Source organism: Carcharhinus amblyrhynchos, chromosome 2 (genome assembly GCF_965287045.1).
Source record: "Carcharhinus amblyrhynchos chromosome 2, sCarAmb.v2.hapA, whole genome shotgun sequence".
NCBI lineage: Eukaryota > Metazoa > Chordata > Chondrichthyes > Carcharhiniformes > Carcharhinidae > Carcharhinus > Carcharhinus amblyrhynchos.
In genome coordinates this window covers 111,509,777-111,524,220 of record NC_137325.1, presented here as the reverse complement: position 1 = coordinate 111,524,220, position 14,444 = coordinate 111,509,777, and the positions used below count along the sequence as shown (strand labels likewise).

Here is a 14,444-nt window from a genome sequence, read left to right as displayed (position 1 = left end):
TACAACGGAGATTGTGCAGTGTCCTCTAGGGACAGAAGTGGTACGGTAGTGGGGAATTCGATGCAATTTGCAAATTGAGAGAATGCAACATGGGGTCTCATTAAAGCAATGTGTTGCAGCAGAAGACAAGAGGTGTGAATAGATAATCTGCTGAAGCTAAATATTACCCTACTGGGTGCATCTTTGCACAGACATAGTGAGCTATGATGTTATGTCTGCACCTTTCTGAGATTTGTTGGCAGTTTTCCATTTCTTTGTTGTGAGCAAATTTAAAAACAAGAAAAGCCGCTTTCCTTTACAGCAATTCACAGCTTGCCCAATATCATTATAGCATTTGAAATAATTGATGTTGTCTTTTATTTCTAATTTACATTTATGAATCACTGAAGGTAACATAATTACCTAATAGTATTATTTCACCCCCATTTAGATATGTATTGCAGGTGTTAATAGATTTGTCAGTTTAAAAAATGCAAAAAGCTTTTGTATTGATCTTCCAATCGTTTAAGCTGAAAAGACATTTTGTACCTTGCAGAAGAAAAAAGGCCTAAAGTAAAGAAGCCAAAATCTGAGTTTCCAGTGTACACAGCCCCTACCTCTGGAAGTATTGCTTATGTGCCATTACATGAAGAAGCTTCCACTATCGAGGAGATTGAGGAGCAGGTGGCTGACTGGCTAGAAGACAGGTCAAGAGGGCCAAGAAAGGTAAGTGACACAAACAAATGTATTAAAAATGAAATACATTTAATGAGGCTACTTTATTATATACCAAGGCATAGCAAACATGGGATGTGCTTTAGATAAGTGTCTTGTTTTTAAAGTGATGTATGTTGAGGAAATGTAGTGCAATCTCATTGTTAACGGCAATAAAAATGCTGCAGCCCCATCAACTCCCTCCCCTGCAATGTTATGATTTTTTCACCCCTCATTTATCATGCCATTTTAGTTCTTGTATGAACAGAATTTTTCATACTTAAGATTTTGCAACCAGTGTTTATATGTAGGTTGCATAAAAGCAATATACATGTAATTTGCTGAAATTTAATTAAAATAAATTGCACAAAAATGAATCAACAAGTAATCTTAAGTGTGTTCTTACAGATTAAAGTTATTTATTTGTAACATGGTAGTTTAGTGTTTTGTCATTTGAATGATATATTCACGCACCATTTTTAATTTTGCTAAAGATAAGTGTACAAATGTCGCTAATATTAAGATTGAATCCCTGTGCAAACCCAAAAGTTGAACCCAATTGCTGACTGAGGTATGGATTTGCTGTTCTGGGATTTAGATCTTAAAAGATATAAATTCAGAAGAGGTAGGGAATAGAAAATTTCATTTCCCCTCAAAATTAATTCTGAATTAGTCGTTGCACCTGGTGATACTGTTGAACATTTTAACCTAACGACAAGTGTCATGAAATTCTGAGATCGTTAATGCTGGTATGAATGTATGAATTGTCCCTTCAAACCTGAAACAAACTCCAGAGTTTCTTGATACATGGATGCAGGTTAACCATTTCACTGATGTATTGTAATTGGATTTTGTTATTCTGGTGAATTTACATTGCTTAGTGGATTTGTATATGTTTTTTAATGAAAGATTTCAAATCTTTGTTAATTTGGTATCTGTTTGGCATTTAGAATTTGCTACTTAGCTGCTGTATTCATTGGCTAGTCAGATAAATACTAGTTTACCATACTGTAATTTGCTAAAATTAGCAACATGAGTTAAATTTTGAAGAAATTTATGCTTGCAGTTTTACATGGATTTAGTTATCACTTGCCACTATTTGTGATCTTGGTGAGACCAAACGGGTAGTGTAAATATGTAGCTGTACTTCTTCCAAATGGTTTATTCGAGGTTTAAAGGAACTGGAAGAAAAAGTACTAGTTGCTTTTGTTAGTGTGTCTTGATATGATAAAAGCGTAAATAAGTAAATGAACTTGAGCACCACATCCCTACCAGCGAAAGCTTTTTATTTCGTTTTGCAGTAGGATTTGTATTAAGTAACTCAGCACAAATCTTTTTCATGTCCTCAAGGCAACACTTCTGGATTTGAAGAACGCAGAATTTGTGTCACAGTAAATCATCATGCACAGTAAAAAAAAATCAGATTCTCATTTGTGCCATACATCTGAAATCTCCAGAGAGCATTAAAGATGCTTTGCAAAATGTTGGTAAATATTTGGGATTAAACTTGGACCCAATTTACATAAAATGCATTAATCCTGGGAGTAGCAAATATTAGTGTGCATTACATTGCTTAGGCACATGATTGACAGAATTTAAAAACTGTAAATGATGGAAGTGTAAAGAAAACTATGAACATCATAAGGGATACGGTAAGGGAGGGGAGATAAAGAATTAAACATTTTGTACTTTGAAAGCACCACTTAGAAACTGCTGCTTTAATGCCACAGTGGTATTGAATCCCTTTTGACCAATTTGGACACTTTGAAGAGTTTTGTTTGAAGCATTTTGAAATGTATTGTTTTAAACTGAACCATCTCAGGACTTGCGTGTTTTGTGAATGTGACTTTTCGATAAAGTATGTGTACTTAAGTTTGACATTTTATGTACAGATTCTAATTTAAAAAAATAGGAGTGTTGTATTATATGCCAGGAGCACTTGTAAAGAATAATAGATTATGTAGAAATCACATGATTTTGAGTTATTCTCTAAGTATATGGTTTACATTAAATCTTAATTGTTACTCAAGTAATAATTGCTATTTGATATGTAAACTTTATTGTCTAATGATTCTGCATGTAAATCATTAAGGGACATGCAAAAATATTACAATTGTTTTCGGTTTCCTCCTTTTAGAAAACTGAAATATGCATTTTTAAACTTACAAATATATTACTTAGTCGTCCTCATATTGAAGGAAGCTTTTACTATACTATTTTAACCCTGAATTTTTTTACTACCGAATAAGATTTAATTTCAGTGTTAATGAATTTCTAGTTTCATTTAAATTCACATGAAGTGCTTTTCTCCATTGTACGTTATTCACACAACACTGGTTAATAGCCTAGCATAATGGCTTCTGAGGAAATCACTTACTAAGCATGCACATGAAAATGTTATCATGATGCAGATAAATGGGTGCTGTACATGGCATCTTGCTGCTGCATAGTATAAAGCCCAGCATCTGCATGCCTGATGTCAAACATGTCATTGCCAAAAGTTCAGATCAAATCTCTATTCTTTTGGGTAGATCAGATAGGAGTATTAAACATTTTGAGAATTAATCTGACTTGTTTGGGGTTTCCATTCTTTTTAAGTTTCTATTTTTAGGTTTCTCAGAGGCCAAAGCTGTTTGGCACTGGGTGATGAACCTGCAAGAAATAACACACTCTCTCTTACAAGACAAATGCTTAAAAGAAAAAGAACTTTCTGAAAAACTAGAAACAGCTGCAAGTAATAAATGTATCTAGTAATACCAGCTGCCAATCTGATCTCCCTTGATGGCCATATAGAGAATAAATAAAATGAGGAAAAACAAACAAAACCATTAGCCTATGAGGAGGTAAAACACAAAAGTGAAAGAACAGCAAGTGCACCCTGGCTGTCTATACTCCGTGCCTTTTGGCATTGACCCCTTTAAAACATTATCAGCATCAAAACAAATTAGTTGCCTCCATGGTTTAGCAGTTAAGTACAAACATCTATGAAAAGTATGTTGCACTGTGGATCTTTGATGTTTCATTCACAATGATGAGTGATATAAAATGCTTGTTACAGCAGTATGCTAAGTTTGTTTCACAAAATCAACCTTCAGTTTTTCTATTATTCAGAATAAGATAGGCATTTGTACTAACCCTAAGAAATCCAGCCACAAGAAGCATGACATTTTTGAGCAAGAGACAGCATTGGTGTGGAAAAAGTGTTGCCATTGATCTTGCTGGGGATTTGACAACTTAATCAATCCTATGACAAACTTTATTTTCCTTGATGCCATAAATTCAAAAGGCATGGAATCAAATCCACACAAAGTATTTTTTTTGTGTCAGTGCTGGCAGTGTACAGTAGTCATGAACAGCAATAGGAAGAACCAATACTGCATTCTGTGTAAATTGAGGGCAGATGACATTTGATCCTTCTCAGGAGGTAACTACCTGCTTAGTAACTTTGGGATCCCTTCAGACTAATGACCTTTAGATCAGAGGATCTGACGTGCCCCGTGACAATCCTGCTAAATAACTGCATGAGTAGTCAAATCAAAAGGTTTAACCTAAAGCGAGATTAGTGGGGACCTTCTAAGCTGGGTTGAAATTAACCCAATTTTACAGAAATGCAGTTAAATAGAAAAGTAAGCAAGGAGGAAAATAAGTGAGGTGGATATAGATAGAATGCAGGTAAATATAAGCTGAAATTCTCTGGTCTTGTATGTCTCGCTGCTGCAGTGAGAAAGGAGAATTCAGTGGTCAGCCTAATCTCCATACGCAGAAGCGGGACTGAAGAAACCTAACCACAGGTGAGGTTGGAGAATTCTGGAACTATATGGTTTGGGTGAATGAGCAAGAATGTGGCAGAATGTGGTGTGGAAAATATGCAAGGCAAAACAACATACTAATCTATTTCTTGAATTACTAGTGACTTGGAATCAATATGATCTTCCATGCATAGTGATTGTGTAGGAACACATTTTTTTTGTCCAGCAAGTTATTTTAGCCTAAGTAACCATGCCGGTAGTCACATGATACAGTGAGCACAGTGTTGTTGGCTAATCATGGAAATTAGTCTCTATCATTTAATCTACAGCAGCCCAGGCATGAGGCAAATAAAATCTTCACTCAGGGAAAACCTTGAATACCATAGGTTCAACAATTTATTTTAGTCATTCATGGGATTTGAGCATCGATTTTTGCCCATCCCTAATTGCCTGTGGTAGAAACATAGAAAGTAGGGTGAAGTAGGCCATTCGGTTCTTTGAACCTGCTGCACCATTCATTATGATCGTGGCTGATCTCCATCTCATCCAACTCAGTAGCCTAATCCTGCTCCCCCCATCCCTCCCATATCCTTTGACCCCTTTGCCCCAAGAGCTATATCTAACTAAATAAAAGCAAATTGCTGCAGATGCTGGAATTTGAAACCAACAGGCAAAGTGCTGGAAAATCTCAGCAGGTCAGGCTATAGGAGAGGAAAGAGCTGATGTTTCGAATCCAGATGATCCTTTCTCACAAAGGGCATCTGGACTCGAAACATCAGTTCTTTCCTCTCCGAACAGATGCTGCAGGACCCGCTGAGATTTTCCAGCATTTTCTCTCTTAACTACATCTAACTCTTCCTTGAAAACATTCAGCATTTTCATCTCAACTGTTTTCTGGGGTAGCAAATTCCACAGGCTCACCACTCTCTGGGTGAAGAAATTTCTCATCTCATCCTAAAAGATTTACCCTCCTATCCTTAGACCACGACCCGTGCATCTACCCTGTTTAATCATGTTAGAATTTTATAGGTTTCAATGAGATCTCTCCCACGCCCCCCCTTCTAAACTCTGGGGAACATAATACTAACTGACTCCATTTCTCCTCATGCGTCAGTTGTGCCATCCCAGGGAACAGTCTGGTAAACCTGTGTACTCCCTCAGTATATTCTTCAGAACATCCTTTCTCAGATAAGGAGACCAAAACTGCCCACACTATTCCAGGTATGGCCTCACCAAGGTCCTGTGTAATTGCAGCAAGGCATCCATGCTCCTGTACTTGAATCCTCTCGCTGTGAAGGCCAACATACCATCTGCCTTCTTTACTGCCTGCTGCACTTGCATGCTTACCTTCAGTGACTTGTGTATGAGGACACCCAGATCTTGGTGCAGATTCCCCTCTCTTAATTTGTAACCATTTAGATAATAATCTAACTTCCTGCTTTTGCTACCAAAATGGATAACCTCATATTTATCCACATTATTACTGCATTTGCCCACTCACTGAGCTTGTCCAAATTCATCAGGTTATTGATTAGGTGGTAGTGAGCTAACATTTTGGATTATTGTCATCTTGTCATGCTGTTTGAGAGGTATAGGATTTCAACCAAGTGACCAAGAACAGCAACCATATTTCAGAGTCAGGGTGGTTGGTGACTTGGATGGAACTTGCAGGTTGTAATGCCCCCAGAAGACAGATTGAAGGTTTGGAAGGTAAGGACGTATGCAATAAATAGTAGGATGCTAGGAAGTACAGAGGGACCTTGAGGTGCACGTCCACAGATCCCTGAAGGCAGCAACAAAGGTAGATAAAGTGATTAAAAAGGTATATGGAATACTTGCCTTTATTAGTCGAGGCATAGAATATAAGAGCAGGGAGGTCATGATGGAGTTGCATAAAATCCTCGTTAGGGCACAGCTAGAGTACGGAGTGTGTTCTGGTCAGTACGCTGTAGGAAGGATGTGATTGCACATCACTTTGTGGAGGAGATTTCTAGGATGTTGCCTGGGCTAGAGCGTTTCAGCTATGAAGAGAGACTGGCTAGGCTGGGGTTGTTTTCCTTGTAAGAAGTCTGACAACACCAGGTTCAAGTCCAACCGACTTATTTGATAGTAAACTCACAAGCCTTCGGGGTTTCTCCCTTCTTAAACCTGGTGTTGTCAGACTTCTTACTGTGTTTACCCCAGTCCAACGCCGGCATCTCCACATCATGGTTGTTTTCCTTGAGCAGAGAAAGCTGTGGGGGGAACATGATTGAAGTGTACAAAATTATGAGGGACAAAGGGTTGATAGGAAGAATCTTTTCCCCTTAGTAGAGGAGTCAATAACCAGGGGGCATAGATTTAAATTAAGGAGCAGGAGATGTAGAGGGGACTTGAGGAAGAACAAATCAATACTTGATAGCCAGCGCAGATGGGTCGAAGGGCCTCTTTTTTCGTGCTGTAAAACTTTATGATTAAGGTGTTATTGAAGGATCTTTGCAAGTTGCTGCATTATAACTTGTATACTCTGCTATGTGCCATTGATGAAGGGAGTTAATGTTTAAGATGGCAGATAGGGTGCTAATTAAAGGGATTATTTTACCCTGGCTGGATAAATGTTCTGTGCATGTACTCATTCAAGTAAGGAGCATTCCATTACCTTCTTGGCTTCAACCTTGTAAGTAACGAACAGGCATTTGGGCGACAAGATGAATTACTACTGCAGAATCTCCAACCTCTGATCTACTTCTGAAACCATAGTATTTATATGGCTGGTCTGGTGTTGAGAGGTAGAGGGGAATTTAACCTAAATATTGGGGAGATTGGAAAATTAAAGAGAAAGGACAAAATAATAGTGCAGGGTATTGATGAGTAATGATGATTAGAGTGTTACAGGGAGGGACATATGAATAATGAGCAGTAGTAGGCCATGTGGCTGCTCAAAGCTGGTTTGCCATTCAATAAGATCATGGCTGATCTGATTGTGGCTTCAACTCTACTTTCCTGTCTACTGGCTATTCTCTTCGTCTGCCTTGTCAATCAAGAATCTATCTCATTCAGTCTTAAAAATATTCAATGATCCTGCTTCCGATGCTGTCTGGGGAAGAGAGGTTCACAAACTCGGGACTCTCTGAGAGAAGAAAATTCCTCTTATCTCAATTTTAAATGGGAAATCTCCTCATTTTTAACTGTCTCCTCTAATTCTAGTCTCTTCCACAAGGGGAAACATCATTTCAACATTCACCTTGTCAGGTCCCCTCAGGATCTTGTATGTTTTGATAAGATTGCCTCTCATTCTTCTAACCTCCAATGGAAATAGACCCAACCTTTCCTCATAGAACAACCTTCTCATTCCAGAATGAACATTCTCTGAACTGTTTTAATCTTATGTCCTTTTTAAATAAGGAGACTAAAGCTGAACACAGAACTCTAAATGTGGTAATAACTCTATATAACTGTAGCAAAACTTCCCTGCATTTATATTCAATTTCCTTTGCAGTAAATGACAACATTCTATTTACCTTCCTAATTACTTACTGCACTTGCATTCAAACTTTTGGTGATTCATGTGCCAGGACACCCATATTCCTCTGTACCTCAGAATTCTGCACTCTGTCCCTATTTAAATAACATACTGCTTTTTAATTCTTTCTGCCAAAGTGGACAGGTTTAATTGTTCCCACATTATATTCCATCTGCTAAATAATTTGTTCACACACCTATCCTATCTATATCCTTTTGCAGTGTTCTTATTGAATGGCGGGGCAGGCTCGAGGGGCTAGATGGCCTACTCCTGCTCCTATTTCTTATGTTCTTATTACCTTGCAATCTGCAAATTTCGACCTCATCATCCAAGTCATTAATATAGATTGTAAATAGTTGAGGCCTCAATACAGATCTCTGTCATACTGAACTCAGCAAGTTTTACCAACCTAAAAATTACCCATCTTATGACTACTGTCTTGTTAGCTAATCAATCCTCAATTCATGCCAAGATGTTGCTCCCACATCATGAGCTCTTATTTTGAGTAGCAACCTTGTCAAATGCCTTCTGGAAATCTAAGTACACAAGTTTCCCTTTATCCATGTTGCTTGTTACTTCCTTGAAGAACTCTTAATAAATTAGTTAAACATGGTGTTGTGAAAGGAAATCATGTTAGCTCTGATTGCGTTGTGATTTTCCAAGTGCCTTGCTCTTTCCAGCTCAATGGATTCCAGCATTTCCCTACAATAGTTGATAGGCTGTCTGGGCTGTCTATGCAGGCAAACACACACATATTTCTAATCTAATGGGACCTTTCCAGAATCTAAGAAATGTTGGAAAATAAAAACTAATGTATCCACTATCTCAACAGCCAATTCTTGTAAGATCCTAAATCATCCAGACTCTCACTCTAGAGGACCAATCTCTTTTCATTTTTTACCCATTCTTTGTTGTTTTTATATTCTGTCTAATCTTTCAACCTGCCACTAATCTTTAGGAGTTTTATGCTTTTTGTTTTGATTTGATGCTGTCTTTAACTTCATTAGTTAGCCATGGCTTGTATGTCTTTCCCATGTAATCTTTCTCACTGGATATGCTGAGTGCTAAGAAATATCTCCTTAAGTGGCTGCCATTACATCTCTACTGAATTTACCCTTTACCTAATTTCCTAGTTCACTTTAGCCAGCTCTGTCTCCATACCCTCATAATTACCTTTAGTTAAGTTCAAAACAATAGATTTAGACCCACCCATCCCTTCATGTAAAATTCCATCACAACATGTTCTGTCACATAGGTGCCCTCACAGTGAGGTCATTAATAAATTCTGTCATGTTGCGGTTGCCAAATCTAGAATATCCTGCTCTCTGGATGGCTCCAGCATGTACTCTACTATTGTTCCAAAAATACTCTGAATACATCTTCCTTTGCTAAGCTGATTTGCCCAATTTAGAAGTAGATTAAAATCACCCATGATTATCGCTGTACCTTCCTCACAAGCTCCCATTATTACTTCCTCTCAGTATGGTTACTTTTAGGGAGCCTTGGAACTACTCCCACAAGTGACTTCCTACTTTTTGTTATTTATCATCCTTACCCAAACTGATTCTACATTTTGATCTATAGAACTAAGGTCATCTCCTTCTATTGTACCAATCACAGTAAGAAGTCTCACAATACCAAGTTATTCAGGGGCAGCATTCCGAAAGCTCGTGAAGAAGAGGAACAAATAAACCTGTGAGCCTTTAACCTGGTGTTGTGAGACTTCTTAGTGTGCCTGCCCCAGTCCAATGCCAGCATCTCCACATCATATTGTACCAACATCATGCTTAATTAACTGAGGCACCCCCCCCCCCACCCCCCACCTTTTCTTAGCTTTCTGTCCTTCCAAAACTATACAAGCCTTTGTCGTCTTAGAGCTATCCCTGTGACAGCTATCAGATTATGCATATTTATTTCTATTAGCTGCCAACACATCTGTTTTATTATGAATGCTATGTGCATTCAGATACAGAGCCTTTAATTCTGTTTTATTAATCATTTTTGCATTTGCACTGTTAACTTTGTTAAGCTCGATCCCTTCCTGCCGTGCTCTGATTATCACTCCCCTTATTGCTTCCTTGTCTTCTGTCTTTAATTAATCATATTTTCTACACTTGATCCCTTGTCCCCACTAATTAGTTTAAAGCCCTCTCTACCCCTAGTTATACCATTCGCTGGAACAATGGTCGCAGCACAGTTCAGATTAAGATTGACCCAACAGTACAGCTCCTACTTTTTCCAGTACTGGTGCCAGTGCTTCATGAATCAAAACCCATTTCTCCCACACCTATCTTTGAGTGAAGCATTCAACTCCCTAATCATATTTGCCCTATGCCAATTTGCTTGTGGCTCAGGTTATAATCCAGATATTATTACCTTTTGATTGTTCTGCTTTTTAATTTAGCTCCCAGCTGTTCATGTTGCCAAAGCACAACCTCTTTCTTGATGCTAGCGGCATAAGTATGTGGAATGAATGCTGGATCATCCCCTTCCCACTCTAGGTCTCTCTCTAGTCCACAGGAGATGTCCCAAACCTTGGCATTGGGAAGGCAACACAACCTTCTGGACACTCGTTCTCCGATACAGAGAACTGTGTCTATTTCCCTGACTATACTGTCCATTACTAACACTAAATTATTTTCTACTCCCCCTACTTAAATGGCTTCCAGTGTGATTATAGAACAAAGAACAACACAGCACGGGAAACAGGCCCTTCGGCCCAACGAGCCCGCGCCGCCGTCCCCCTGTCTCAGTGACCTATTCATGATTTTAGTCTACACCTAACGTGCGAGGATCAGGGAGGTCCAATTTAGGGACAATTTAGTACCCAATCAATCAGCCTAAAAGCACATCTTTGGGGGATGTGGGAGGAAACCGGAGCACCCGGAGGAAACCCACGCAACCACGGGGAGAACGTGCAAACTCCCACAGACACAGGCCCAAATCCATGTGTCCCTTCCATGTTATCATCCATGTTATCACTTCATTGATCTATCCTGCAGCTGCTTTTTTTCACTAATGCATGTCCAAGGGCTGTTGGACAATTGTCTGCGCTGTTGTGTCGTAAAGGCCGCCTTGGAGAACACAGAGTTGCTGAGCAGAGACTGATAGCCAAGTTCCACACAGATGAGGACGGCCTCAACTGGGATCTTGGGTTCATTTCGCACTATCTGTAACCCCCATGACTTGCCTGAACTTGCAACATCTCACTTACTGTCCTGTCTGGAGACAATACACATCTCTTTAACCTATGCTTACTGCTGTCTCCACTCACACTGCCTGCACCTTTAAGACTTGAATAGCAGGTTTGTTGTAAAGACTCGCATTCTAATCAATGTTCTGTAAACTGTGGTGCCTTCATATGCCCTTCTCTGATCAGAACTTTCCACACGCTTGACGAAGGAACAGCGTTTCCAAAAGCTTGTGGGTATACAATCAAATAAACTGGTTGGACTTTTAACCTGGTGTTGTGAGATTTCTTACTGTGTTTACCCCAGTCCAATGCCGGCATCTCCACAATCATAACTGAAGCATAACAGCCATATTTTTATGCTCAGTCCTCTCATAACAAAGAATAACAAAGATCAACCTCCTTGATTATGTGCTGTACCTGTATATTAACTCTGACTCGTGCACCTGGATCCCCCTGCATCTCAGAAGTCTGCATTCATTCTCCATTTAAATAATATTCTTTTAGCCTTGCTGTTAAAGTGAACAACTTCTCTTATGAATAAGTGAATGAAAGAGAAACTTATTAACTAAATGGTGAGAGTTTTTTATTCACTCGTGGGACATGGGCATCGCTGGCTGGGCTAGCATTTATTCCCCATTCTAGTTGCCCGAGGGCAGTTGAGTCAACCACGTTGTTGTGGCCCTGGAGTCACATGTAGGCCAAACCAGGTAAGGACAGCAGATTTCCTTCCCTAAAGGACATTGGTGAACCAGATGGGTTTTTCTGACTATTGACAATGGTTTCATGGTCATTAGTAGATTCTTAATTCCAGATATTTTTTACTGACTTCAAACTCCACCAGCTGCCATGGTGGGATTTGAACGCAGGTCCCCAGAGCATTAGCTGAGTTTCTGGATTAATAGTCTAGCAATAATACCACTAGGCCATCACCTCCCCAAGCTCTGAGGTGATACCTGATTGACACAAACACTCTCCATTGATGACTGGTTGCATGACGTCCCTCCCTTTAATTAGAAGATATTGCTGCCTATTGCCCCTTGTAGCTCCTGAGCTCCTTTATCCATGTTCTTGAGTAATCGTAGCTTTTTAAAGTCCAAATTGGGTTCTGCCAACATTTTTTGGATGGTTAGGTCACTTGATCTTATTGAATGGCGGGGCAGGCTCGAAGGGCTAGATGGCCTACTCCTGCTCCTATTTCTTATGTTCTTATGTTCTTACGCCACATGCCAATCTGTCCCATAACATTTCATGAAGAGGCAGCCCAAATGTGCAGTGTTCAGCTAATTTCTGCAACATAGCCAAGAACTCAGTGACAAGTTTCCCGGGTTCTCCCAGCCACATTAAAGTGATATTGCTGGAGAATTAGCAAGGGTTTTGGGGTATAGTGGTTTTTCTACCAGTTTATTAAAAGTTTTTGAGTCAGGGACATCTGGATAGGTCAGACTTATTACACTGAAAGTTGGGATCCCGCAAGATCACTTTGTGCCATTTGTCTACTTCAATGTTAACACAGAAGAAGCAATGCATGTGCTTGGTATATTGGGCCCAGCCTTCCTCACTGGTGTCATTGGACTCAAATTCCCATAAAGAGGCGTAATGGCTTTTACTTGCTGGAAAAATTCTTGATGTTTAGAAGCTGTGGAGGGAAAGACGGCGGAAGAAAATATTAGTCTCCGATGTTGTAATTCGGCCAAATACTGGTTTCTGTCACCAGCGTCCTTTATTGTGCACCAAGAAAAAGGCTGCTTCCATGGCTTACAGTAAGGTGGTCTTCACCTCAAAATCTACAACTCAATCCTGGTAAAGTTACAAGCTTAATAACTCCTGCTGACTTTCCCATTGGGCGAGCCTTTGCTTGGTCAGGAAGCCAGCTGATATTCCACAAAGCCCATGGGTTGATCCATTGATATTCCCTCATAGCCATCATCATATTCACCATTTGCCAATACTCAGATACAGAAGCAGTCCACGTCCAAATTCCGCAAGACCTGGATAATATCCAAGTGCCAGACAATGACCACCTCCAACAAGAGGGAATCTAACCATCGTTCCTTGACATTCAATGTCATTACTATCACTGAATCCCCTCCTATCAACATCTGGAGTGTTTCTATTAACCAGAGACTGAAATAGACTAGCTGCATAAATACTGTGACTGCAAGAACAGGTCTGAGGCTAGGAATCCTGCTGCAAGTAACTCACCTCCTGACTGCACAAAGCCTGTCCACCATCTACATGGCACAACTTAGGAGTATGATGGAATATCCTCCACTTGCCTGGATGAGTGCACTTACAAGAACAGCCAAGAAGCTTGACAGCATCCAGGACAAAGTGGCCCACTTAATTGGCACCCCGCCCACAAAACATTCACTCCCTCCTCGTCTACCACTACACAGTGGCAGCTATGTGTGCCATCAACAAGATGCACCACAAGAACTCGCCAAGGATCGTTAGACAGCACCTACCAAACCCATGATAGCTACCACGTAAAGGGAAGCAGATACGTGAGAACACCAACAATTGCAAGTGTCTCTTCAAGCTTCTTCTTCGTCTTCGTCTTCGTCTTCTTCCCCCCCCCCCAAAAAAAAACTTGGAAATATATTGCTGTTCCTTCACTGTTGCTGGGTCAGAATCCTGGAACTGCTTTGCTAATAGCACTGTGGACGCCCCTACACCACATGGGCTGCAAGATTTGAAGAAGACAACTTAACAGCACCTTTGAGGGTAATTGGGGATGGGCAATGATTAAAGAGTGATGCCCACATTCCAAGATTTAATTAAAAATATGTAGGTCTGACTGAGTGAGGGCGGCAGATTTCCTTCCCTATGAGCCTTAGTGAACGAGATGAATTTTTCTGACCATCTGATATGATCACTGTTACTGAGACTGTCTTTTTATTTCAGTTTATTTAATTCCACGCTGTAACCATTTTGTGATTCTAATTGAATTTAAATGTCCCAGCTACTGTTGTGGGATTTATGTCTCCAGAGTATTAGTCCATATCTCTGGATTACCAGACCAGTAACATTGCCCCTATGCTGCCATTTTTGGGATGCAGCATGAGTGATTTGACAAGTAGCATATGGTAATTTTTATGCCTCTAATAAATGATACAAAAATTATGTTCTGTTTCAGATTATTCATTCTGTATCTCAAAATGATATAGCCCGTTTTATAGATTTAACACTGGCCCTTTGAAATATTTTTCCACAGATTACTTTTGAATTCATCTCCTTTCGATTGCGAAATGTGTTCCCTGGCTCTACTGAAAGATGAAGCAGCTTGTCATGGACTACATAATATAGT

At 39.7% G+C, this 14,444-nt stretch overlaps 1 protein-coding gene across 1 annotated transcript in view; it reads left to right on the top strand.

Annotated features, from left to right (window-relative positions):
- Positions 1-14,444, top strand: part of dnajc1 (DnaJ (Hsp40) homolog, subfamily C, member 1) — a 229,339-nt gene that overhangs the window by 146,770 nt on the left and 68,125 nt on the right. The window contains exon 8 of the mRNA XM_080211116.1: positions 536-705. Coding sequence (XP_080067242.1) covers positions 536-705 — 170 coding nt within the window. The remainder of the gene's footprint in view (positions 1-535; positions 706-14,444) is intronic.